Source organism: Pagrus major, chromosome 17, assembly GCF_040436345.1.
Source record: "Pagrus major chromosome 17, Pma_NU_1.0".
Lineage (NCBI taxonomy): Eukaryota > Metazoa > Chordata > Actinopteri > Spariformes > Sparidae > Pagrus > Pagrus major.
The window spans coordinates 31979006-32003589 of NC_133231.1; the positions used below are offsets into that span (position 1 = coordinate 31979006).

At 46.1% G+C, this 24584-nt stretch overlaps 1 protein-coding gene across 1 annotated transcript; it reads right to left on the reverse strand.

The window, feature by feature from the left end:
- Positions 1-1703: 1703 nt before the first annotated feature.
- On the reverse strand, positions 1704-24283 carry tg (thyroglobulin). Its single transcript, XM_073485186.1, has 49 exons — positions 24122-24283; positions 23321-23429; positions 23117-23214; positions 22196-22351; positions 21822-21981; positions 21593-21699; positions 20836-20979; positions 20523-20708; positions 19719-20212; positions 18383-18767; positions 17823-17861; positions 16925-17155; positions 16246-16350; positions 16041-16118; positions 15623-15726; positions 15353-15464; positions 15080-15241; positions 14717-14908; positions 14172-14299; positions 13837-13987; positions 13260-13418; positions 13032-13175; positions 12767-12931; positions 12539-12643; positions 12157-12266; positions 10979-11084; positions 10647-10844; positions 10353-10523; positions 10137-10223; positions 9808-9879; positions 9145-9282; positions 8840-9016; positions 8630-8744; positions 8151-8230; positions 7797-7943; positions 7636-7701; positions 7127-7261; positions 6864-7046; positions 6580-6784; positions 5535-5622; positions 4799-4949; positions 4526-4722; positions 4009-4182; positions 3739-3873; positions 3272-3459; positions 3034-3138; positions 2575-2715; positions 2034-2215; positions 1704-1903 (listed from the first exon to the last, which is right to left on the reverse strand). The coding sequence occupies exons 1-49, from the start codon at positions 24189-24191 to the stop codon at positions 1806-1808; spliced, it is 7233 nt and encodes a 2410-aa protein (XP_073341287.1). The 5' UTR covers positions 24192-24283; the 3' UTR covers positions 1704-1805.
- Positions 24284-24584: the final 301 nt, after the last annotated feature.

The following is a 24584-nucleotide window of genomic DNA, read 5'->3' on the forward strand; positions in this document are numbered from 1 at the left end:
ACTCTGTGGTCAGTTTCCTGATTCAAGCTTCATGTTCATGAAGAAATAAATTACAGTCGATCCTCAAAAACATCTGAACAAGGAGATTTCATCACTGAATAATATTTGTATTGTTTGTTTATTAATGTTAAAATGTCTTTTGTTGGACCGTCAATTCAAAACTCACAGATTCAGTTTACTGATAAAAAACAGACATTAACGGCACAGAAAGCTGCTTCGTTTTAATTATTTTATCACCTAATTAATTAAGAGATTATAAAAAGTTGTTGCTGATTAATATTCAGTATATTTATAAATTGTTGCAGCGCCTTTTAGTTTTGTTCTTTTAGTAAAGGCAAAAGTGGAGCCGCACAAAGAGATGTGAAGTAAAATAAAGTCAAATAAAATACATTTGTAGCTAAATGAGGTGAAATTTAAAGGGAAAATGAGACAAAAATAACTTAGAAAATGAAAAAATTAATGGAAAATGAACTAAAAACGTAAATAATTAGAAAAGGAAATTAAAAATAGCAATTTATCACAAAATAAATGAATTAATGCCATAAATCTGGTGCATTTAATGTCATATTTCTTATTAGGCCGTATAAAGGCCGCTCAGCGAGGTCACGACTCTTCTCTGTTCCGAGAAGGACCTGACACAGAACCAGTTCACTGGTTTGTGGAATTAAACACACACACACACACACACACACACACACACACACACGTCTTGGACCAGGGAGTCGCATCAGCAATCACAGTGGAGCTGAACTCCACGTGAGGCCAACATGCTACGAGTCTTTGTCATCAGACGCAGGTGTTTGTTTGCACCTTCGCTCGCATATAATGGACGTGACCAGGAAGTGACTGTTCACTGTGAACTTCACGCGTGTGTGACTGCAGCCTTGTGGATGTGTAGATTAGTAATCAGCCAGAGGCTCGAGTGACAGCAGCTTCCTGTAATAATAATCATCTGAATCATTCAATCATAACGTTAAAACAGATTTTGCTCAGTTTCCTGACAGATAATTGCCTCAGAAACTTCATGAACTTGTTCCAGGTGTTCACCACTTTTTAGTGTCCCCCTGGAAACTTGTGTTGTGTTTTGTGCGACCTGCAGTGTTTGTGTGTGTGTGTGTTTGTAATGTGTTGTCAGAAAGATGCTGGCGTTTTATATATTTGCATGTGTTTGAGCTTTCAGGGCCACCGTAGTGATGTTAATGTTTCTCCTCCTCCGGATCGACTGAAATAACTTCTGCTGTGTTTAATGCTAATTAGCCAGTTTAGCTTCCAGCATGCACATGGCTGCCAGTATAGTAATGTAATCAGTGATGGAATGTAACTAAGTACATTCACTCAAGTACTTGAGTATTTGTTACTTTATTCTTCCACTCAACTGTTTTATTGGGTGAAAAGTCAAACTGATTCTGATCATGTAAATGTATAATATAACTTGTCCTCTATAATATCAGATACTTCAGACTTTTACTCGTGTGTCGGACTAACAGCTGATAATGGGACTGATGCGTTCAGTGTCATGAGAACGAATCAGTGATTTGTACGTTTCACGGATCTGATGTAGTCTTCTTGTTTCCACTCAGTGAATCTGCTGGACTTGATAGAAGTTGAAGTTTTCTCATTCACTTCAACAGTCAGTTTGATCACAGCGGCACCTGGTGGAGGTCGGAGGAAGAGCAGCTGATGTTTGAATGAGTGAGACGACGGAGAGTTTAAATGCTTTTTATTGATGATTCAGCAGCAGATCAAACTGAATCTGAAGGCAGGAAACTGTGAGGTCATGAGGACGGGATGATGATGTCATTAGTTCAGCTGTAGGCATCTTTCTCAGTCTGTGATTGGCTGGACGGTGCAGCCACTGGGAGAACAGGGGTCAGTGCAGGCTGGACAGGCTCCGCCCCCTCACCTGAAGAGAAAAAACAGGAATCAAATTATTTAAGTGAAGTAAAGAAGGACAGAAGAAGAAACAGAGCGAAGGTGGGCCGAATAGAGTCCACTCTACTGGGTTCTGCTGGGCTACACTGGGCTCCTCTCACCTCTCAGTCCGGTCAGTCTGGTTCCCAGTTGGTTCCAGAAGGAGCAGGAGTTCTGACTCAGACCCTGACGATGTCGCAGGGCGGGGCTTAGCTCCAGGTAGGTGGGCGGGGCGTCAGAGGACTGGACCTGCTGCCAGCGGGGAAGAACTGACTCCGCCCACATACGAGATGGGTTTGGGTTCCTGAGAAAAAAGCAGGAAAAATTAACTTAAGTATGGAACGCTTTTCTCGATTATTAATAAATGAAGCGGAGTTATTAATTATTATTGTCTGATGAGTGTCTGTCTGTCGAGTGTTTGTCTGTCGAGTGTCTGTCTGTCGAGTGTCTGTCTGTCGAGTGTCTGTCTGACGAGTGTTTGTCGAGTGTTTGTCTGTCGAGTGTTTGTCTGTCGAGTGTTTGTCTGACGAGTGTTTGTCTGTCGAGTGTTTGTCTGTGGAGTGTTTGTCTGTGGAGTGTTTGTCTGTGGAGTGTTTGTCTGTGGAGTGTTTGTCTGTGGAGTGTCTGTCTGACGAGTGTCTGTCTGACGAGTGTCTGTCTGACCCGGTCCGGATGAAGCTGGAGACGTAGGTCATCATGGCCAGAGAGAGGCGTCGATCAGGGGAAGTGAAACGCTGAGAGCTCATTGGACGATGAGGAGTCCCAAACATAAACTGAACATCCAGAGGAACAGACACATCAGCCCTGCACAGGAAACACTCATCAATATATTGATCAAGACCGATCAGAACAGTCGTCATGTACTGTTCCAACAGTACAAATACCACAGTGTGGAAATACTTCAACAGTATCATCATCAGAAGTTACTTCAAGTACTAAAAGTACTCATGACATTAATGTTGCAGCTGTAAATATGGAGCTCAGTTTATTTATTATTGATTGTGTTATTGTTTAACATCAATCTGAATCTGTAGAGTAGAAGTGAATACTCAAAGTACAAACAGCTCATAACTGTACTTGAGTATATGTACTTAGTTACATCCATGTATGAGTAGTCAGTACCGGTCGTGAGTGCTGGAGGCCGGCTGGTGGTACAGGAAGACGTTAGCTTTGCTGTTAGCCCAGTGGCTAGCCATCTGTAGACTGGGACAGATGATGAACAGATCTCTGCAACACACACACACACACACACACACACACACACACACACACACACACAATCAAGGTAAAGTCTGGATGTCTTTCATCAGAATCAGTGTCTCATCATGGCACAAAGAAAGATGTGAGCGTAGTTTCCGACCTGGTGGCGTTGTTGAGCGCTCTGGAGAACAGGTTGTATCCAGCAGCTGACGGACTGTGATCCAGAGAGTAGAACCAGGCCGCCGCCTCCTTCAGCACGTCACTTCCTGTGGCTCCTCCCAGCGAGCGACTCAGAGCCTCGTAAAACGCCGTCTTACCGTCCGCTCGACCCTGCAGAGCCTCAAAGTCCTGAGAAGAAAACAGAAATGTTTTGAACTGAAATTATTTTTCTCACGACCTCCTCGTTTACTTTTATTTCATATTTACTCATTTGCTCTTTTCCAACATGACGAACAATCTTAGTCACCAGCATCTCATTTATTACAGCGTTTGTATCACCCCAGAAAACAATCAACAGATGAATGGATAATGAAAATAATCATTTGTTGCGACCTTAATTAAAACCTGTCCTTCATACAGGAACATGTTTTAGTCTCCACACAGACTGTGTCACGTGTGACCTCTGACCTTTATCCTGCGAGCTCGGTCGATCAGGCCGTCGTGTTCAGATGTTCCCAGCAGCAGGTCGACTCTGTGGAAGGACTGAGAGACGGACTGACGGACCGGAGACCAGGACTGAAACGGACCGCTGATGGCCAGCAGCTGCAACACACACACACACACACACACACACACACACACACACACACACACACACACACACACACACACACACACACGTCAGACAAACTTCTCTCTCTCAGACCTTCATGGTGAACTCCTGGTGTTGAACTCTACCTTCGTCTGAGCAGCGTTGAGCGTGTGAACGGGCGTTGCTCTGAGGCAGGCGGCCATCTTGTCATCGTCGGCGAGGTCAGAGGTCACACAGCCGAGCTCTTTGGCCAGATCGACCGCCTGCTGTCTGGAGGTGGAGGGAGTCTGAAGCAGTGATGGAGAGAACACAGAACCGCCCTGCAGGAACAACAAGAACAAATCAATCAACAAATCAACTTCCTGCTGCTAACTGCTACTACAGGTGCTAAATGTTCCTACTAGCTCCTGCTACTGTTCACTGCTGCTAACTGCTGTCGCTGCTGCTAACTGCTGTCACTGCTGCTGACCTTTGACTACGGCTCACAGATTTATGTTTTCACTGCTGTCACTAGTACTGTTTCTCCCGTTGCACCATGTCTTTCTGTACGACTCCATTCAGCTAACAACAGCAGAGTTTCTCTCTGCGATTATTAAATCATCAGATCATCAGAGCAGCTCAGCGACTGACGGGAGGAGGAAGAAGATGAGGAGGAGTTCTCACCATCAGCATCATCTGCTGGAACAGAGGAGAGGAGGAGGAGGAGGAGAGATGAAGGCTGGTGATGTCGGCACCGTGTCGCTCCGCCCCGACCGTCACTCTACTGTTGTCTCCGCCCACCAGAGAGATGTGGGTGTTAACCCAACGAAGCACCGCCTCCTGGTCCGACAGACCATAGTTACCATGGAGACCAGACGAGCCTGCACACAGTTATAGAGTATTGATTGATTGGATGTGTCTTTATTTATTGATTTGTCTCTTAATGTGAGTCCTCGCCTGTGCTCAGGAATCCCAGCGCCGCCGTTCTGTAGCTGGCTGTTACCACGACGATGTGACCCACAGCAGCGAGGGTGGAGCCATCCAACAGTCCTGGGTTCTGATTGGCTGAAGGGTTGAAGAAGAAAACCAGGACTGGGACACGCCCCGTCTGACACACGCACACACACACGCACACACACACACACACACGCACACACACGCGCAGGTCAGCAGAGGTCACAATTGTTTCTTCTCGAGTCTGCAAAGTAACTAAAGTTGTCAAATAATTGTACTGGAGTTCGATATTTCCTCCACACTTTATTGGAGTAGAAGTATACAGAAGGAAATACTGTGTGAGGTGAAGTACCTATAAATTGTACTTAGGTACAGTACTTGAGTAAATATACGTAGTTACTTTCCACCAGTGGTGCATGGAAGTATAGTTGGTGTCCATCTTGGATCATGTTTTTGTGCGACGTCGGTGAGGTTGAACATTATTCGGAGCTCCTGTGGTGACGTCTGATCGCTTTAATCAATTTTATAATTAATCAATATTACTACAGCTGAAACTATGAGCTGATTAGTTGAACAACAGACAAATAATTGGAAAGTATTTGTCAAGCAAAATAGCAAACATTTTCTGTTACGTGATAAAAATCTGAATATGTTTTGGTTGAACACACTTGATGACATCACCGCAGACTGTCATGGACACTTTCCAACATTTTACTGAAGAAACCATGAAGGAGCTCACCAGAGCAGCCGGAGCGAAGATGTTGAGGTAGAGACAGTCCTCGCTGGAGGCTGAAGACTCAACATCACCGGGCTGGATACAGCTGGGACTGAAGCACGGACAGAGAGACAGAGAGACAGAGAGACAGACAGAGAAAGAGAGACAGACAGACAGACAGACAGAGAGACAGACAGAGAAAGAGGGACAGACAGAGAGACAGACAGACAGAGAGAGACAGAGAGACAGACAGAGAAAGAGGGACAGACAGAGAGAGAGACAGACAGACAGACAGACAGAGAGACAGACAGACAGACAGACAGAGAGAGACAGAGAGACAGACAGACAGACAGAGAGACAGACAGACAGACAGACAGACAGACAGACAGACAGAGAGAGACAGAGAGACAGACAGACAGACAGAGAGACAGACAGACAGACAGACAGACAGACAGAGAGAGACAGAGAGACAGACAGACAGACAGAGAGACAGACAGACAGACAGAGAGAGAGACAGAGAGAGACAGACAGACAGAGAGAGAGACAGTATTATTACTCAGTGTTGTAAAAGTAACAGATGGTGTTAAAATATTACTTTGGTAAAAGTGAAAGTCTCCCATATGCAGAGAACTCAAGCACGTTTAACATCAGATACTTTGAGTTTTACTCAAGTGTCAAAGTAACTGATCCATTTATTCACATGTATGTTTAAACTGTTTACTGTGAGTCAGCTGATTATCAAAGTAACAAGTAACTTAAGTTATCAAATAAATGAAGTGGAAGTATAAAGAAGCAGAAAATGGAAATACTCAATTAAAAGTACCTCAAAATTGCACTAAAGTACAGTAATTGAGTAGATGTACTTAGTTACATTCCATGACTGGATGCACTGTGTAGTCATTGACTGTATATATGATGTAAGCGGCGGCTGTTTCCACAGTGTGACGATCAACTCAAGTGAAAGTACTTTCCTCAGAGTATTTCAGGGGTCATAAAGTCATCAGCAGAAGTTTTATTATAATTTTGATGATTCATCCAACCGGTAGTCATAGTAACAGCGGGTAATTACCGGGGTTTGGTGGCATCCCAGGTTCCCGTCCAATCAGCTGGCTGAGCTGCTTCAAAGCGGAGTGATCCTATTGGAGGACGGGCGTACGGGACTCCCAGGAACTGAACCACCGTCTTCCTGTCTGAGCCAAGGGCTGTTTCCACGGCGATGCCTTGCAGCGTCCCATGTCCCGGGACAGAGACGGATGTAACCGATGGCAACCGCTCTGAAGAGAAACAAACAGACAGGTGAACACAGCAGGAATCAAACCATTAACCTCCACTGTGATTGGCTGATCGGCTCACCTGTCCTCAGGTACACCTGGGGGGCGGGCTCTCTGATGACCAGTCTGCAGGAGGAGGCGGGGCTGGATGAGCTGGGGGTGGAGCTTAACCCGCAGGCTGTGGCGTCAGGGTAGAGGACGCAGCGAGTTGCGGACTCCGCCTCACTGAGCGACACAGCAACGCAAGACTCCGCCTCCTGACAGGCTGAAACAGGAAGTAGAGGAGTGTGAGGGGCCGACACTTCCTGTTTGAACTTCATCAGAAACTTCACAAAAAGTGGTTACCATGGAGACACCAGTCCCTGGTCTTATTACGGTCGGTGGTGATGTCACGGCTCAGGTGGATGACATCATACATGGAGACAGAAGGGTCGATGAGGATTGACGAATCAGAGAGGAGCGTCCACTGATCCAGAGACACTGAGACACAAATACTCGAGTATTATCTCAGGTGGACAAGTAGTAGTATTTGTGGTAGTAACAGTACCAGTAGTCATAGAAGTAGCAGTAGTGGTTGTCATAGTAACTGTAGTAGTAACTGAGTCAGCAGCCATCATTAGTTCTTGTAGTAGTTGTAGTAAAAGCAGTAATATTGTTACTAGTAGTAGCTGTAATGGTGGTAATCTGATACTAGCAGGCATAAAAGTACAAGTAGTAGTTCATTAGTGTTACTTGTGGTAGTAGTTACAGTACTAGTACTAATACAAGTTCTGGTAGTAGTATCAGTACTGCAGTTGTTGTGTAGTCTCAGTAGTATTAGTAGTAGTAGTACTGCAGTTGTTGTGTAGTCTCACCGTTGTTCGTGGTGCTCGGCAGGCTGAACGGAGGACAGAGAGCCGGAGAAGAACTCCACTGATTCACTGAACACACAAACGGGTCACAGCTGGTTACTTCAACTGTGTGTGTGTTAGTACACTGTGGATTTGTACAGTATGTGTGTACTTGTATGCAGTACCAGGTTTCTGGTACCAGCCGAAGGGTTCAGGTGTGGTCTTCACCACAGACGGGCTGCAGTCCTGAGTCCTCCAGGATGTCAGGTCGTCTTCACCGCAGGTCTGAACCCCGAGACTGATCAGAGACAGACACACCACGTCTGAACCGCCTGTAACACACACACACACACACACACACACACACACACACACACACACACACACACACAATGTATATAAAACAGTCTACTGTTTAATTTTTGTCATCTTGCTTAGCTCACTGTGTCCTGTAAGACTTCCTGATCATTTAATCAGTCTGACTGATTTTGTGTGTGAACAGAACAATCAGGAGACAAGCACACGGTTACCATGGTTACCTGCTGATTTGGTGTCTCGGACGAAGCCGATACCACGGCAACAAGGATCCTCATCACAGCGCCGCTCACACTCCCTGAACCTGACCACACACACACACACACACGGTGAGTTTATGAATATTTCTTACAGACTTTCTGGAGTATTTATTAATGTCTCGTCTCTGAGAACAAAACAAAGCAGAAACTTTATTCATGTATTAAAGTGGTATTGATAATCACTGTCGACTGTTAGGACTCATTCACACACGTCGCTGCAGGATGTGTGGAGCAGTAAAAGAACAATATTCACCTCTGAACTGTAGCAGAGGAGAAGAATTAAATGAAAAGCTTGAATATCAAAATTTTACACAAGTTAATGTAGTAATGTTCCTCTGCTTCATTTTGGAGATACAGAATTTTTATGTGACATCAGGTGTGTGTGTGTGTGTGTGTGTGTGTGTGTGTGTGTGTGTGTGTGTGTGTGTGTGTGTGTGTGTTACCCCTCAGACAGCGGTGTGTTTTCTCCCAGACTGACTCGGCTGCGTACGGAGTAAGAAACCATCTTCTGGAAGGAAACTCTCTCGTAGAAACTCTTCACTGGTCCGGACAGACTCACTGAGATCAACAGAGCGGTCAGAGGTGTCACACCAACATTTAATATGTGATGATTGATTAACACACGCTCATAGTCAATGAAAATCCCTCCTGACCCTTCTTGCTGTGGGTGTTGCTGGGTGTTCTGTCCAGCAGGGGGCGACAGGGTCGTCTCAGAGGTTTGTCGTACGCTCCACAAACTCTGGTGTCGGGAAACAGCGAGCAGCTGAAGAAACCTGCTGAGTCAGCGTCTCTGAGGTCAGCCACGGAGCAGAGCGACTCCTCGTCACAGCCTGAAACACACACACACACACACACACACACACACACACACACACACACACACACACACACTTCAGAACATCTGGGATCACAACACACACCAGTTCACACACTCTCTGTATATCAGTGTGAGACGTACGTGAGAGACACCAGAGCAGTGCCTGCTGGGAGTTGTAGTTCTTCTTGTGGAGCCAGAAGGAGAGAGAGAGGAGTTTCCTCTGAGGATCCACGAGGACGTCGTCTTCAGACAGAGACTCAAACTGCTGCTGCACTGACACTGAACACACACACACACACACGTTTTCTTCTCGTCTCTTTGCCTCGACTACATTTATCTGACAGCTTCGGTCACGTTACAGATGAGGACTGTTGTAAATGATGCACATTCTGGGAGTTGACCCTGTGAAGTCGCTCAGTACAGGTACAGGTAGACGGACGTTACCTGTTTAGTTTGAGTAAAGTTTTATTGTTTGAATTCGCTGCTGTTATTAATCAGTGATGAAGCCGCTGTGAGCTCAGTCAGTTTTTGTCCCGGTCTCTTTGTAACAGTGTTTTTCAAGATTATGTTCATAATTCGTCATTAATCTTTACTGAGACTCTTAACTTCACATAAATCTTCATTTCAACAGTTTTGGAAAAGAAAATGTGCAACACGTCGATATTTAAAGTTGATGAGAGACTTGGAGATGCTGATAACTGGACGTTTATCTCTTCTGCTGAAAACATGTTTTATCTTTTGAAAATCTACTTTAAATTTTAATTTGCTGTCAGAAGCTGAAACCAGTTCAGAGATGATACGAACCGTCCAGAGGAGGACTGAGTTCTGCTGCTGCACAGGAAGAGGAGGTAGAACCACCAGCCGCTGACTCAGCATCTGACAAACAACATCAACAACAACAGTCAGGACACAACAAACACTATGAATCATCACCATCTTCACTCTGCTGTCTGGTCCCTGCATGATGCATCTTGCAAGCTGTGCAGTCATTGTCATTCTCCACCTGTCCACCAGGTGTCCTCAGACTTTCCCACCTGTCCCAGTCAGCTGACTCCCACATCCACCTTCTCACCTGTGTCTGCATTTATCCAAACCTGCTGACGATAAAGGATGAACGAGGTGTGTGCAGGTACCTGTGTTCAGGTAGACGGCCTGGAAGCTGATGATGGAGGCCTGGTAGTCCTTCTTGTTCTTGCTGTCAGCTGGCAGAGCGGCATCAGCTGGACAAAACAAACAAACGTGAGACAACATCATCAACAACAACAACAACAACAACAAATCACCCACAGGAAGTAGATGTTGGCTCCTCCCTGACTTTATTTTAACGACTGTCCAGTTTGATTTCTTACTGATGGTGAACTTTTGTCCTCCAAAGTCGAACACGAAGCTCTTTTGCTGCTCGTTGTAGGTTAGCCCCGCCCCACAGATACGATTGGCTGTTCCCTGTCCAGTCACATCCCAGTCCTGGTCACCACACATCAAGACTGACGGAGCTCTCAGCCAACCACAGAGCAGAGAACCTGGAGGAGGAGGAGGGGTGAGATGCAGAGCTCCGCCTCTGACGTCTTAATCAATCTTTCACTGATTCACCTGTTCATCAAATCAATTATTCACACTCGCTCACTGTCTCCATGGTAACTGACCTCCGTTCAGGCTGTTCTGGTTGAGGATGAATCCGTCACAGCAGGTGTCGCGGCTGCAGCCGTCCTGACAGAAACGATGAGCATCAGAGAGCGATGTCCGTGTGGAGGAGAACACCTGAGTCCTGAACACACCTGAGACCGCCTTCATCATCCTCATCCTCACAAAACTCTGCTGCTGCCGCGAGGAAGACTCCGCCCCTGAAACACACACACACACACACACACACACACACACACCTGACTGAACACACCTGTTGGACTGAACTGTGATGAGTGTGAATGTGTTTGTCATCTTCTTAATGTCACTCATGTGGTTGCCATAGTTATCGTACCTTTCTTCCTGATGACCAGTAGATCTGAAGCTCCGCCCCTCACTCTCAGAGAGCAGCTCAGCCAATCAAAATGCTCAGCCTGAGGATTACCCAGAAACCCACTGGTCTGAAAGTAAAGAATCAACAGTTATGACTACAAACAAATTAACAAAGATGAAGACCCTAACTAATAATTATAAATAATTATAATAACATACTCCATTAAATATAAACTCATGGATCATTAATGACACATGAGATAATTATTATAAAATAACTGCTGAACTCAGCGGTGACGTGTGAGAAGCTGTTCTCATAAACGTTTGTCAACATACAAACATTAATGATTAATTCTTAATATATGTTCATGTTCTGATCAGTTTTCATTATTTCATATAGAAATGATTATACTAATTCAGGGTTTCTGCAGGTTTGAACAAGTCAAATTTAAGACTTTTTAAGACCTTTTTGAACTAAATTTAAGACCTACACGAAGTACGAAACAGGAAGGAAAAATAAAGTCCCAGAATTACTTTCAAAAATAACTACATTTATTGCCACTCACAGAGCAACTCAAACAATGAAGAGCGGACTGAGTGTGTGTCAGGGTTATTATAGTTTTTAAATTTCATTAGTTTTTATTTTAATTTGGTTTTTCAGTTTGCTTTTTATTTCAGTTGAGTTTTAATTAATTTAAGAAGTGATTAATAGTTTTAGTTTAGTTTTTATCAAAGAAATTAACCTAATTTAGTTCACTCTTTTTATTTATTTATTTTTTTTACAGAGAATCAGTTATTTTTTTCTGTCAGTTTGGTGAAGTGTTCTAAATACTACACTACCCATGAGCCTCAGTGGCTGTTGCTACGGTGCCTAAGTCACTAAGAGGTCCATCGTCATGGCTACCTGAATTGATCATGAACTGATCTGGGATCAGAGTGAACGCGTCAGTCTGTGAAGCTCTCTGATTGGCTGTTTGTTAGTGAAATGCACCCTGGGAGTTGTAGTTGATTCTCTCCGTCAGTTCTCTTCATCTTTATTTATGCATCTTTGATTTCGTCAATGCAACAACTTTTACTTCTCAGCCAACTGAAAAACTCGTTTTGTTTGTGTGTGTGTGTGTGTGTGTGTGTGTGGTGTGTGTGTGTGTGGTGTGTGTGTGTGTGTGTGTGTGTGTGTGTGTGTGTGTGTGGTGTGTGTACCTGCTGCGAGGTGTTGCAGTGTGTGTTCAGTGTGTGTGTGCTGTACAGTTCACACTGAGTCGGTCTGTTGAACAGCGCCACATGGTGGCAGGTCGGCTCCGCTGCACACGCTGAGAGAGAGAGAGGAAACACACAAACACACTGTGACCTCTGACCTTTAAAGGACCAAACCGCTGTTTGTAATCTCGATCTAAATCACATTAATCATCAAATCACTGCAGATTGTTTTCAGATTTTGATCCTATATGTTTAATTCTTAATCACACTAGTGTTTTCGCAGCTCATCATGTTTAATTTCATCACAAAAGCTCTGTGTGAACGTGACAAGTGAACTTCTAATAACTAATAATAGAAATGAAATACTTTCATTTGTGTTTGTTACCTTGGACACAGGCTGTGAGGTCAGAGCTCATCGTTTTCAGGACTTCAGCGTCTTCAGCATCGACGATCACATCTGATCCAGGAACAGCCTGAAACCTGCCGAGAACTGCAACACACACACACACACACACACACACACACACACACACACACACACACACACACACACGTTACAAATCAATCTAAACTGATAGAAATGCTGCTCTCTGATTGGCTGCTGAGTCTTCACCTGAACACTCGTCATCAGTCAGAGGCTTGTCACTGTTGGTCCAGTCAAGCTCCGCCCCCTCACTGCTGACACACCTCCACCTGCCGGACAGGAAGTCAGGCTGTGCTGGCAGGAAGTCGCCTTGCTCTGAACAGCGCAGGCCCCGCCTCTGACACCTGGTCACACCTGAAACACAGACAAACCAGAAGCTGTGAGTCGTTCAGTTTATTGATGGAGTCGCTGTGTTTTGGTGCTTTGACCTCAGTGAGACGTCAAACTGACTCACATTGATTGACTGATGACGCTCCAGCAGGGGAGGAGCCTCTGGGACACTGGTTGCAGAAGTCCCGCCCCTCTTCATCCTGATAGGTTCCCTGAGGACATAGAAGACACGCCTCCTCCCTGGAGAAACTCCCAGCAGGACAAACGACTGTGAAGACAGAGACAGAGACACTGAACCAGTCTGTCAGCAGACTCGACAGGACCGACACTGAACGAACAGAACCCGACTCACCGCAACCGTCACCCTCACTGTCCAGGTGGAAACCACGGGAACATCCAAAGCTGGGTGTTGTCAAGGAAACCAGGTCGGGTTCTGATTTAAGCATGGAGCGGATATTTCCCAGAAGTCCCTGAACTCCCCCAAGAAGTCTGGACTCATTCAGAAACAGACCTGATAAAACAAGTCCAGATCAGAACAAAACCCAACAACTGAGCAAACACAAGTTCCCTTTAAGAGTTAATTAAAAAAAATCTCGAAAAAAAATTTGATCATATTTATTTAACAAAAGAAGTTTTTTGTCTACAGGTGACACGTCATCCACGTCTGACCTCCAATCTGTCCGACTAACAATTTTAGAGGAATAAAGCAGTAAAATAATCTCATAATTGACCTTAAAAATATACAGAAACATATATATTTTTCTCTGCTAACAGTTTTCTAGCTGTGCCAAACACCTCACAGACTAAAGAAGTCTTAAATATGTCCAGTTTTGGTTTGGTGACAGTCAGAAAAACATAGTTTTTTGAATGGAGTCTGGTGGGAAGTGTCAGTCAGTGTTATTTGTCTGAACCTGTCTGCCTCTGCTTACCAATGTCGTACAGGTCGGGGAGGTCAGAGGTCGGGAGGTCAGACAGGTGAGCAGTCAGTGTGACCGTCAACTTCAGCATGTCGTCTCCGACACACTGCAGACGCACCGATGAGTCGTCACACAGCGACACCGAGCGACCTGATGAGGGAAGCTACACACACATGAAAACAGTTTCAGTTATTTTAACATTTCATTTTAATTTTAACCTGTTAAGATTTTATACTGAACCGGTTTGTGAAATGTCAAATTCAAGCTCCAGTTCCAGCAAAGTTACTGGGGGTCACACAGTATTTAGTATCAGGTAGAAGGTGAAGGTGTAGAACAGGTCAGTTCACCTGTGCGGAGCAGAGCCCCCTGCTGGTCATCTTGTTGAACAACAGAGACTGTAAACTGCTGATCTGAGAGCAGGACGACGACAACGACCAGAGCTGAGAGGACGACAGCGACTGTAGAGGCTGAGGGACTGCACACACACACACACACACACACACACACACACACACACACACACACACACACACACACACAGTGCAGGATTAACCAACATTAGCAGCTTATGAAGCTAAAAATAAAAACATTGTTTTGTTAATTTTAAAAACCTGTTTTCTGATATATTTAGTTTGTTGGTTTGACGTGAGGCTCTGTCATGACAAGCTAACGCCTTTCACTTGAAGAGTTTAACTTGTTGTGGACTCTGGGCTGCACGTTTGTATTAGTGATTATTGATTTGATATTGAGTTTTTTTTATCACAAACAGAAAAGCAAGTGAAGTTAATGAAGCCTGATTAAAGTAACATTAACTTCATACGTCAGATTATTTGATGTTGGATTTGAGGACCTGCCTGTGTTGGAGGATTTATAACAGTATCCGATCTCTTACTCTGACAGGCTCCACTCAGCAGTCTGCTGTCTCCGACCCATCGCAGACTCTCAGTCTCGCACAGGAAGCTCCTGACAGGAAGTGAGTTCTGGTAACCATGGTGACAGATGAGATCACAGCTCTGACGACCATCAGCTGCAGGGCGGCACACCAGTGCACCATGGGTAACGGCGGATGCGGGACAGAGAGGACCTGAAGAGGAGAAAAACCAATCAGCAGCTGATGAGCGTCTCACTGCAGTTCCTCTAATGACCACTAGATGCTGCTGTGGTTACGCTCACAAACTGCTTCCTGTTAGACTGACGGTTTTCAAAATAAATCAATCAGGCACTGAAGCTCACAGAGGAGGAAGCTTTCACTCACGGTCACATGACGGTGTCTGTCCCGTCTGTCGAGGTGTTCGGGTCCCGCCCACTTCCTGCCCGTCCTCAGAGACGCACCAACAGGAAGTGACATCACACTGCAGTGGGAGGAAGGAGCCGTCGGGGCGACACTGGGAACCCTGCAGCTCACACCAGCTGGGACCTGAACGCATCACACACAGTTTAACAGTTTACAGACTGAAGTGTGACAGTGAACACATCACCGACAGCAGCGTGTGTGTGTGTGTGTGTGTGTGTGTGTGTGTGTGTTTACATGTCAGCTGTCCTGCAGGGCTCGGTGTTGCTGTCTGTATCGTCTCTCCAGTCAGAGGGTTCACACACCAGCCTGCAGCGCCTCCTGTCTGCAGCACTGAGAAACGACCGTCCTGAAAAACAAGTACACACAAACGCTTTATGTACAAAATGAATATAAGCAGATAAAAAGAAACAGTCGACCTGTGTTTCCTACAATCAATCAATCAATCAATCAATCAATCAATAAAAGTAAATAATAAATGGTCAGACAACGTGTTTGTGTTCCCACCTCCTCACACTTCGGTTTGTAAGGTGAAGCGGTGGTGAGGTCAGATCCTTTCATCCAACCAGAGAGCAGCGAGTGAGCCTGAGCTCTCTGACAGCGAGTCAGACCTGCAGGGGAACACGCACACACGCACGCACGCACGCACGCACGCACGCACACACACACAGACACACACAACTTATGAAAGAAGAAACATTTTATTGATGCTAAACATTTACACTATACACTAAACAGTAACCAGTATAGGCTCCTTCTTTGTCCCCAGACTCCCTTAACAAATGTGTCAGTTTAGTGAGTTGTTGAGTTGGAGACACTTTATAAACTGTGTGAAACTCTGTCTCTGACTGATTCTGACTTATTTGTTCCTGTGTGTGTGTGTGTGTGTGTGTGTGTGTTGCGTGTTGTGTGTGTGTTGTCTCACATTTGGGCAGCTGGAGTGAGCGGCTGGTCAGTGAGTCAGGGATGTACTCTCCATCTTCATCAACACACCAACACTGACCTGACACACACACAGACTGATGAAGACTCCTCACTTCAGAAAACACACCAATCAACAATTTATATAAAATGTGTGTGTGTGTGTGTGTGTGTGTGTGTGTGTGTGTGTGTGTGTGTGTGTGTGAGACCTGTGCTGTGGTAACACTGTGTGTGCAGCCAGTGTCCGTCAGCGTCACACTGTGGAGTGAACGGCTCGTATGAACGACGCTGAGGAGGCAGAAACATCTGGACAGCTGAAAAACAACGACATCACACTTCCTGTCAGTGTGACATCACAAACAGGAAACACTGACGTCGGATGTTGATGAAGACGAATGATTATTCATCAGGACTGCTGCTCTGGAGCTGCAATGATGAATGGACTAATTCCACTGGGCTCAAACTGTGGTACAGTTCCTCTGGTGGCACGCTGGCTCCCTCTAGTGGTACCAGGAGGAAGCTCAGATATGATGATAGATTTAAAAAAATATAAAAAGTTAAATTAAAAAATAACAGCATCAAAATACTGCAGAGTTTTGAGCCAAAACACTTGAAATGTAATTTAAAATAACTTGTGTCTTTCCTGTAATATTTAGTTTCAGCCTGGCTGATTAATTACGAGCTAAACTTGAACTTTGATGATATGATACCAAGCGGAGGTAAAGTAAAGTTTTAAAAACAGGACAAACGTGGCTCCAAACAGGGTCAGATCAAAAGAGATCAATCTGGAATATAAAGAAACAAAATGTAAAGCCGTCAAACTAAATCATGTGGAAATTTACCTCCACGACTTTAAAAACACAGAATCTACATCAAACTGTGACTCACTGGAGAAAGCAGCCAATCGCAGAGCAGCTCTGGAGCGGCTCAGCAGCCTATCAGAGATCTGCAGCGCCTCCTCTGATTGGCTGATCTGGAGCTCCTCCGGGGTGAGACGCAGACCTTCAGCCAATAGGAATCCATATCCCAGAGGAAGGTGGGAGGAGTTAGAGAGAGTGATGACGCTCTTCACTTCCTGTCTGAACTCGGTGACCTCAGCCAGCGCCTCCGAGCACCGACCTGTAAGTTAGCTTCTGGTTAGTGTCGCTAACAGGTTAGCATGCAGTGCTGATAAGTGCTGATTAAAGAGGAACATGAAGCTCAAAAGATTCAATATTTTCTTGTTTTTATTCTTTATTGGTTTATTTTACAGCTCAACATGTCGTCAGTTCATTAGAAGTCAGCCTGGTTCAACCAGTTTGTGCCTAAAGCCTCAAATCTACAGGTGGAAACTGTCCCGCTGCTTCCTGGTTATTTGTTCCTGGTGTCATATTTCACTCTTCATTATACATCTAATTATTACTAAAAGTCTAAACTTTCACAGTCACAAAGCTCAAATATCAAAGTAAAACACCTCTTTCTCATATTTTTGAAGGAAACCTCATCGAAATAAAAGATGTTGAGACTCTTAGTGTTTGAAATATAAATCACATCTTCCTTCTTATTAAACATTTGATAACAAACGTACAAATAACTGTAACTTCTCTGGCTCAGCTGCATCGTCACTCTTTGATTTAATGATTTATTCAGGAAAGACAACAGAAAGGAAAGAATCACATAAATCTGTGACATATACAAACTTCTTAGAGACGTCTAGGCAGCAGACGTGGATTCGTCCTGAACGTAGTATCTAAATTACATCTTTATGTTTCTGAGCAGTGAATGTGGAAGTAATTAAATATCTGACCTGCAGAGGAAGGAAGCTTCTGAGTCGTTCTCCCCGGACCTGAAACACAACAGACACACAACATCAACACTGAAACACAACAGACACACAACATCAACACTGAAACACAACAGACACACAGAACATCAACACTGCAGTGAAAGAAAAAAGCATTGTGTTTTTTCTTGTTCTGTGTTAAACTCAGCTCGGCCGTGTGCATCTTCTGTTTATGACTTCACGATTGTCTTTTCTCTCGTTATTGATAGTTGATAGTAATTTAACGAAGTGACAGACTCCACCTCCCTACACTTGTAATTAATTTGACAAAACACAGTAAAACAAAGTTAAAGACAGATTTAATTTCTAGCATAGACAGATATACAATCACATCTTTGTCTTTGTGTGGCGACGATAATCGTGGAGTGTAAATCAGATATTGTGACCGCTGGACTCTGGGCAGCACTTTGTTCAGCTGCAGCTGTTTTTCAAAGTGCTTTATAAATAAAAATAAACTCAAACTTTAGTTCCCTGCAGCTCCTTCGGGTAGTTTCTTAAATCTGTCTGTTTGTGTGACATCTTACAGGTGACAGCGCCCCCTGCTGACCCAGCAGTCATCGTTTTCCCCTCATCATCCACACAGAAGCAGCGTGCTCCGACACACTGCAGCGGCAGGAAGTCTCCGTCCTCAGAGCATGCTGGGATGTGGATTTCAGCGCCGGCCGCCATGTTTCCTTTCACTTTCAGAGCCATCGCTCGCCGTCTCTCACAGCGGGACGGACAATGAGGCCGACGACCGGCGGTACGAGACCCCGACACCTCCTGACCTCGAGGATCGACACACCAGCACTCTTCGCCCCGACACTGAACCTCCTGGAAACCACCGCTGGACGTGCAGCTCGGGACAAAGATGGCTGCTGCGTCGTCCTCCTGGTCTCCAGAGCAGGATCGCAGCAGAGGAGTCAAAACCTGGAAAACAACAGCACAGTACGTCATTTCTGCCACTAGGGGGCGCTCAATCAAAACAAAAGACTACGTAGTGTGGGATCATGGGAGTTTATTGTAAAACAATCTGACGTGACTCGTGCACAAATATTCACAGACAAGGTAATATTTATCTAATGCTCCTGCAGACGAGCTGCATGGAGACATCTAATGTTCAAATCATCTCCAGCTGCTTCAGCTGTTCAGCAGAACGCTGCAACTCTGTTTTACTGTGAAGCTCCAGAAATGTTCTGTGGACTACGAGACTTCACCTGACTTTATATCATCAGGAGGAGATGATGGCTGAGCCTGACTTTATATCATCAGGAGGAGATGATGACTGAGCCTGACTTTATATCATCAGGAGGAGATGATGACTGAGCCTGACTTTATATCATCAGGAGGAGATGATGGCTGAGCCTGACTTTATATCATCAGGAGGAGATGATGGCTGAGCCTGACTTTATATCATCAGGAGGAGATGATGACTGAGCCTGACTTTATATCATCAGGAGGAGATGATGGCTGAGCCTGACTTTATATCATCAGGAGGAGATGATGGCTGAGCCTGACTTTATATCATCAGGAGGAGATGATGACTGAGCCTGACTTTATATCATCAGGTGGAGATGATGACTGAGCCTGACTTTATATAATCAGGAGGAGATGATGGCTGAGCCTGACTTTATATCATCAGGAGGAGATGATGACTGAGCCTGACTTTATAACATCAGGAGGAGATGATGGCTGAGCCTGACTTTATATCATCAGGAGGAGATGATGACTGAGCCTGACTTTATATCATCAGGAGGAGATGATGGCTGAGCCTGACTTTATATCAGACTCATGTTGGACTGATGTTTAACAGCAGGTGATGATGAGAACTAACCTGACTAAACTTTTACTTTGAAGTCTACTTCCTGTTTCTGTGTTTACCTGGTCCAGAGACTGAGAGCTGCTCAGTCCCCTCAGTGTGTGTTGGAGGGCAGAGAGGAAGGCCGGGTCCTCCAGAGCTCTGCTGACAGACTGGACCAGATCCTGGTTCTTCTGCAGGCTGACGCTCTGAGAGGAGAGCCGGTCCAAACCGAGAGCTCCTTGAGTTCCCACCACCCCGCTGAAGTTAAAGGAGGCGGCGTTCTTCAGGAACTTCCCTCCGAACAGGTTTTCCTGAAGGCGAGGAGGGGAGGAGCGAGCCAGAGCCTCCAGAGCTCCGCCCACCGAGGGGAAGAGACCGTGGAGGACTTCGACCAGGTGAACCAGGAGGGAGGTCGGATCTGCTTCCACTGGCAAGAGCTCCCTGAGAGGCCGGAGGAGGGGGAGGCAGGAGGCCGGAGATCCACCAGAGGAGGCCCGGAAAGGAGGATCAATAGGACCAGAGAAGAGCCGGGACAGAGCCAGACGACGCTGAGAGAGACAGTCAAGACCTGAACCTGAGGAGAGGAGAAGGAGAAGGAGACAGGAGGAGGAGGAGGAGGTGAGGAGAGGAGAGGAGAGGAGAGGAGAGGAGAGGAGAGGAGAGGAGAGGAGAGGAGAGGAGAGGAGGAGGAGGAGGAGGAGGAGGAGGGGAGAGGAGAGGAGAGGAGAGGAGAGGAGAGGAGAGGAGAGGAGAGGAGAGGAGAGGAGAGGAGGAGAGGAGAGGAGGAGGAGGAGGAGGAGGTCACATATCTCTTTTAGAAGAACTCTGTAGGACTGAGGGACATAAAACAATAGTCGAGCGTCTGCTTCTTCATTCTCACTCACTGCAGACCAGGGAGTCTCCGTGCTGTCGTGTCCCAGGAAGCTCCCTCCCTGTGGGGTCGACACACCAGCACTGCCCCCCCTGCTGACACTGTCTGGAGGTGAAGGATCCTCTGCTGTCACAGGACGGGACGAAGACAGACGACGCCTCCATCGCTGCCCGTCGCTCCTCCTCACAGGGAGACGGACCTGAGACAGCAGGGTGAGAGGATTTCTGTTTAAACCGGTCCAAACCAGTTTAGTGTGACTGTTACCAGCTTAAACAGTGTTCTGGTCCATTAAAAGCAGTGTGAAGCAGTTTAAAAGTTGAGTTTACATCTGAAGTGTCCGGTGAGGGCGAGGCGGACTCCCAGCATCCTCCTCTGCAGGACTCTGTAGATGTTTGTCTGAGAGACGGAGCGACCGGAGCGAAGACCAGAGAACGCCGAGTCGTACACCTCAGACAGGAGGAGCTCCACACCTGGACAGGAAGTCCACACCTTCATCATCATCATCATCATCATCATCATCATCATCATCATCATCATCACCACCACCATCACCAAACCAGCATGTGACTGACTGTTTGTAGTTCTTCTGTCTTTGTGAGGACATATTTCAGCGATGGACCTGATCAGTTTATCAAAAAGCTTTTTGAGGGTTAAAACTCAATTTTAGAGTTAATTTTTCTTCAGAAAGGTGAATTTTACATTGAATGTTTCGATGTCTTGGCTGTATCAATAATGACGTATCAGAGTTTAGGACAACAACTAATAATTATTTTCTTGATTTTGTTGGTGTAAACAAGGGTGACATCACCGGGTAACTACAGGATGTCTCATTACTGACAGTGTTGGAGAGGGAACAGGAGCAGATTCACATATTTAAGAAGCTGTAACAATTTAATTACACTTTTGTATGAAAACTGACGATTAAACGATCAAATCAATCATCAAAATCATCTTTTATTCATCAACTAACTTACTGACTAATTGTTGCAGCTCTCGCAGTTGTTGTCTAAACACTAAGCTCAAAACCTGACAACTCAGTGTGTGTGTGTGTGTGTGTGTGCGTGTGTGTGTGTGTGTGTGTACCTGTGTTCTCCAGCTCTCTGCCTCGGCTGTCTGAACAGAAGCAGTACGAGGAAACCATCGGGAAAAACTTCCTGAAACTGCTGAACATCTCAAAGGCTTCTGGGAACCTGAAACAACACAAACATACATGATGCACACACACTGGAATACACAAATACACAAATATATACACACAGATACACAGATACACAGACAGACAGACAGACAGACAGACAGACAGGTGTGTCACCTGTTGAAGGCGTGCAGCAGGTCCAGCTCTCTTCTGTCCGTCATGTTGATGAATCGACACTGAACCGGGAGGAAGCTGCCGTCTTCATCACACTGAGGAGGAGAGTGAGAGGCGGAGCCGTGGAGGAGACGCCTCGACCTCACCGCACACCTGCCCGGACCTGCAGGTCAAAGGTCAACACGTCAGACACAGTATCAGCAGTATTTCTACGTACAGTTGGAGGTAGTGCGAGTATCAGCAGTATTTGTACGTACAGTTGGAGGTAGTGTGAGTATCAGCAGTATTTGTACGTACAGTTGGAGGTAGTGTGAGTATCAGCAGTACTTGTACGTACAGTTGGAGGTAGTGTGAGTATCAGCAGGATTTGTACGTACAGCGTGGGGGCGTCCCGGTCTGTCTGGTCCCGTAGAGCTCCATGCCGTCCTGGTCCACACACCAACACTGCCCCCTGCTGGAGTCACACTGAACTGACTCAAAGAGGCCTGAAGGAGAACACTGCAGGACAGACTGCAGCTGGCAGGGAGACGCACCTGTGCAGACAGACAGGTAGAGAGACAGACAGGCAGAGAGACAGACAGGTAGAGACAGACAGGCAGAGAGACAGACAGGTAGAGAGCGAGACAGACAGGTAGAGACAGACAGGTAGAGAGCGAGACAGACAGGTAGAGACAGACAGGCAGAGAGACAGACAGGTAGAGACAGACAGGTAGAGAGACAGACAGGTAGAGACAGACAGGCAGAGAGACAGACAGGTAGAGACAGACAGGCAGAGAGACAGGCAGGTAGAGAGACAGGCAGGTAGAGAGACAGACAGGCAGAGAGACAGACAGGTAGAGAGCGAGACAGGCAGAGAGCGAGACAGGTACAGACAGACAGGTAGACACAGACAGGCAGAGAGACAGGCAGGTAGAGAGACAGACAGGCAGAGAGACAGACAGGTAGAGAGACAGGCAGGTAGAGAGACAGACAGATACAGACAGACAGACAGACAGAGAGAGAGACAGGTAGAGAGACAGACAGGTAGAGAGACAGACAGGTAGAGAGACAGACAGGTAGACAGAGAGCGAGACAGGTAGAGACAGACAGGTAGAGAGACAGACAGGTAGACACAGACAGGCAGAGACAGACAGGTAGAGACAGACAGGTAGACACAGACAGGCAGAGACAGACAGGTAGAGACAGACAGGCAGAGAGACAGGCAGGTAGACAGAGAGCAGAAACAAAACGTAAAGAAACAGCTGGTATATGTAACTTGATCTGTGACATCATCAGTCATGTGACATCGTGTTTCTCACAGTGAGGAGCGGAGCTGTTGCTTCGAGTCCCGACGACCTCCCGACCTTCAGCATCAACACACCAACACTCCTGACCCCGCCCACTGCACTGGACAGGTCTACACACACACACACACACACACGCACACACACACACACACACACACACTCAGTTCTCTCCTTGACTTGAATCATTTCCTGATGTCTGTGTGTGGCTGCTCATACCTGAACCTGCCGTCCTCCACACAGTGAGGGACGTCTCCTTGTTGCTTGGCAACAGCCACGCCCCTTAGCAACTCACATTGGCTCAGGCTCTCTGACTCCAGCTGGTACTCTGGACAACAACCAAATACAGTGACATCATCAGCAAACAGTGACATCATCAGCAAACAGTGACATCATCAGCTGGGCCTGATGGTTAACTCGTCAGTGAAGCTGCTGATTTGAACATTTTCTGTGCTGCGTCATTAAACAGAGCAACACAACAACAACACAAACTTTTACAAACTGACAGAGCCGTCAGCTGTCGTGTTGGTATTTTAAATCTGTCCCACAAACTGTCCTGCTGCCCCAAATACTCACTGGAGCGCCAGATGTGGATTAATCCACCACTGAAAGTAGTCCCTCCTGTTTATTTAATGCAAACTACAGCGAGCAGCTGTTTGAGGAAGTTACTGGTTCAGACTTTTCAACGTTTGAGTCTGTACGAGAGGTTTGTTGATAATAAGATGATAACTGGACTTTAAATGAAGTTACAGAGAACTGAAGAAAGACAGAAACAGCTGTGACATCAACAACAGAGACACAGACAGACAGAGACACAGACAGACACAGACACAGACACAGACAGACAGAGACACAGACAGACAGAGACACAGACAGACACAGACACAGACACAGACAGACAGAGACACAGACAGACAGACACACAGACAGACAGACAGAGACACAGACAGACACAGACAGACAGACAGACAGACAGAGACACAGACAGACAGACAGGTAGGTAGGTCCAGGTGAGTCTACCTGAAGCTTTGCCCTGCAGCAGCTGTGGGCAGCAGACCAGGATGCAGGCGATGTGGAGCAGCCAGGCCATCGTCTCTGTGGTGACACACTGAGCATCGCTGCCTCTTTATAAACCTGCAGACCTGCTGAGTCACCGTGAGGAGGTCCAGCAGAACAGTACACCTTCATCCCTCCACCCTCCTCTTCCTCCTCTTATCCGTCCTCCTCTGTGCGTCTGGGTGGAACCAGGTGTCCTCCACCACGACTCAGGAGCCCGTCAGCGAGCCGTGAAGCCCTCTGATTGGACGAGATGATCTCTGAAACACAGACGGTGGTGGTCAGTGTTCAGTGTGACGTCTACAGCAGTGACTCTGTCTCACCTGAGGACCAGGTGAACGTGTGCAGGCTCTCACTCTGACAGGTGGAGGAACTTTCCACCCAAACAACACAACAGTTTGTATTCAGGGTCCACTTCTTGTTTCAA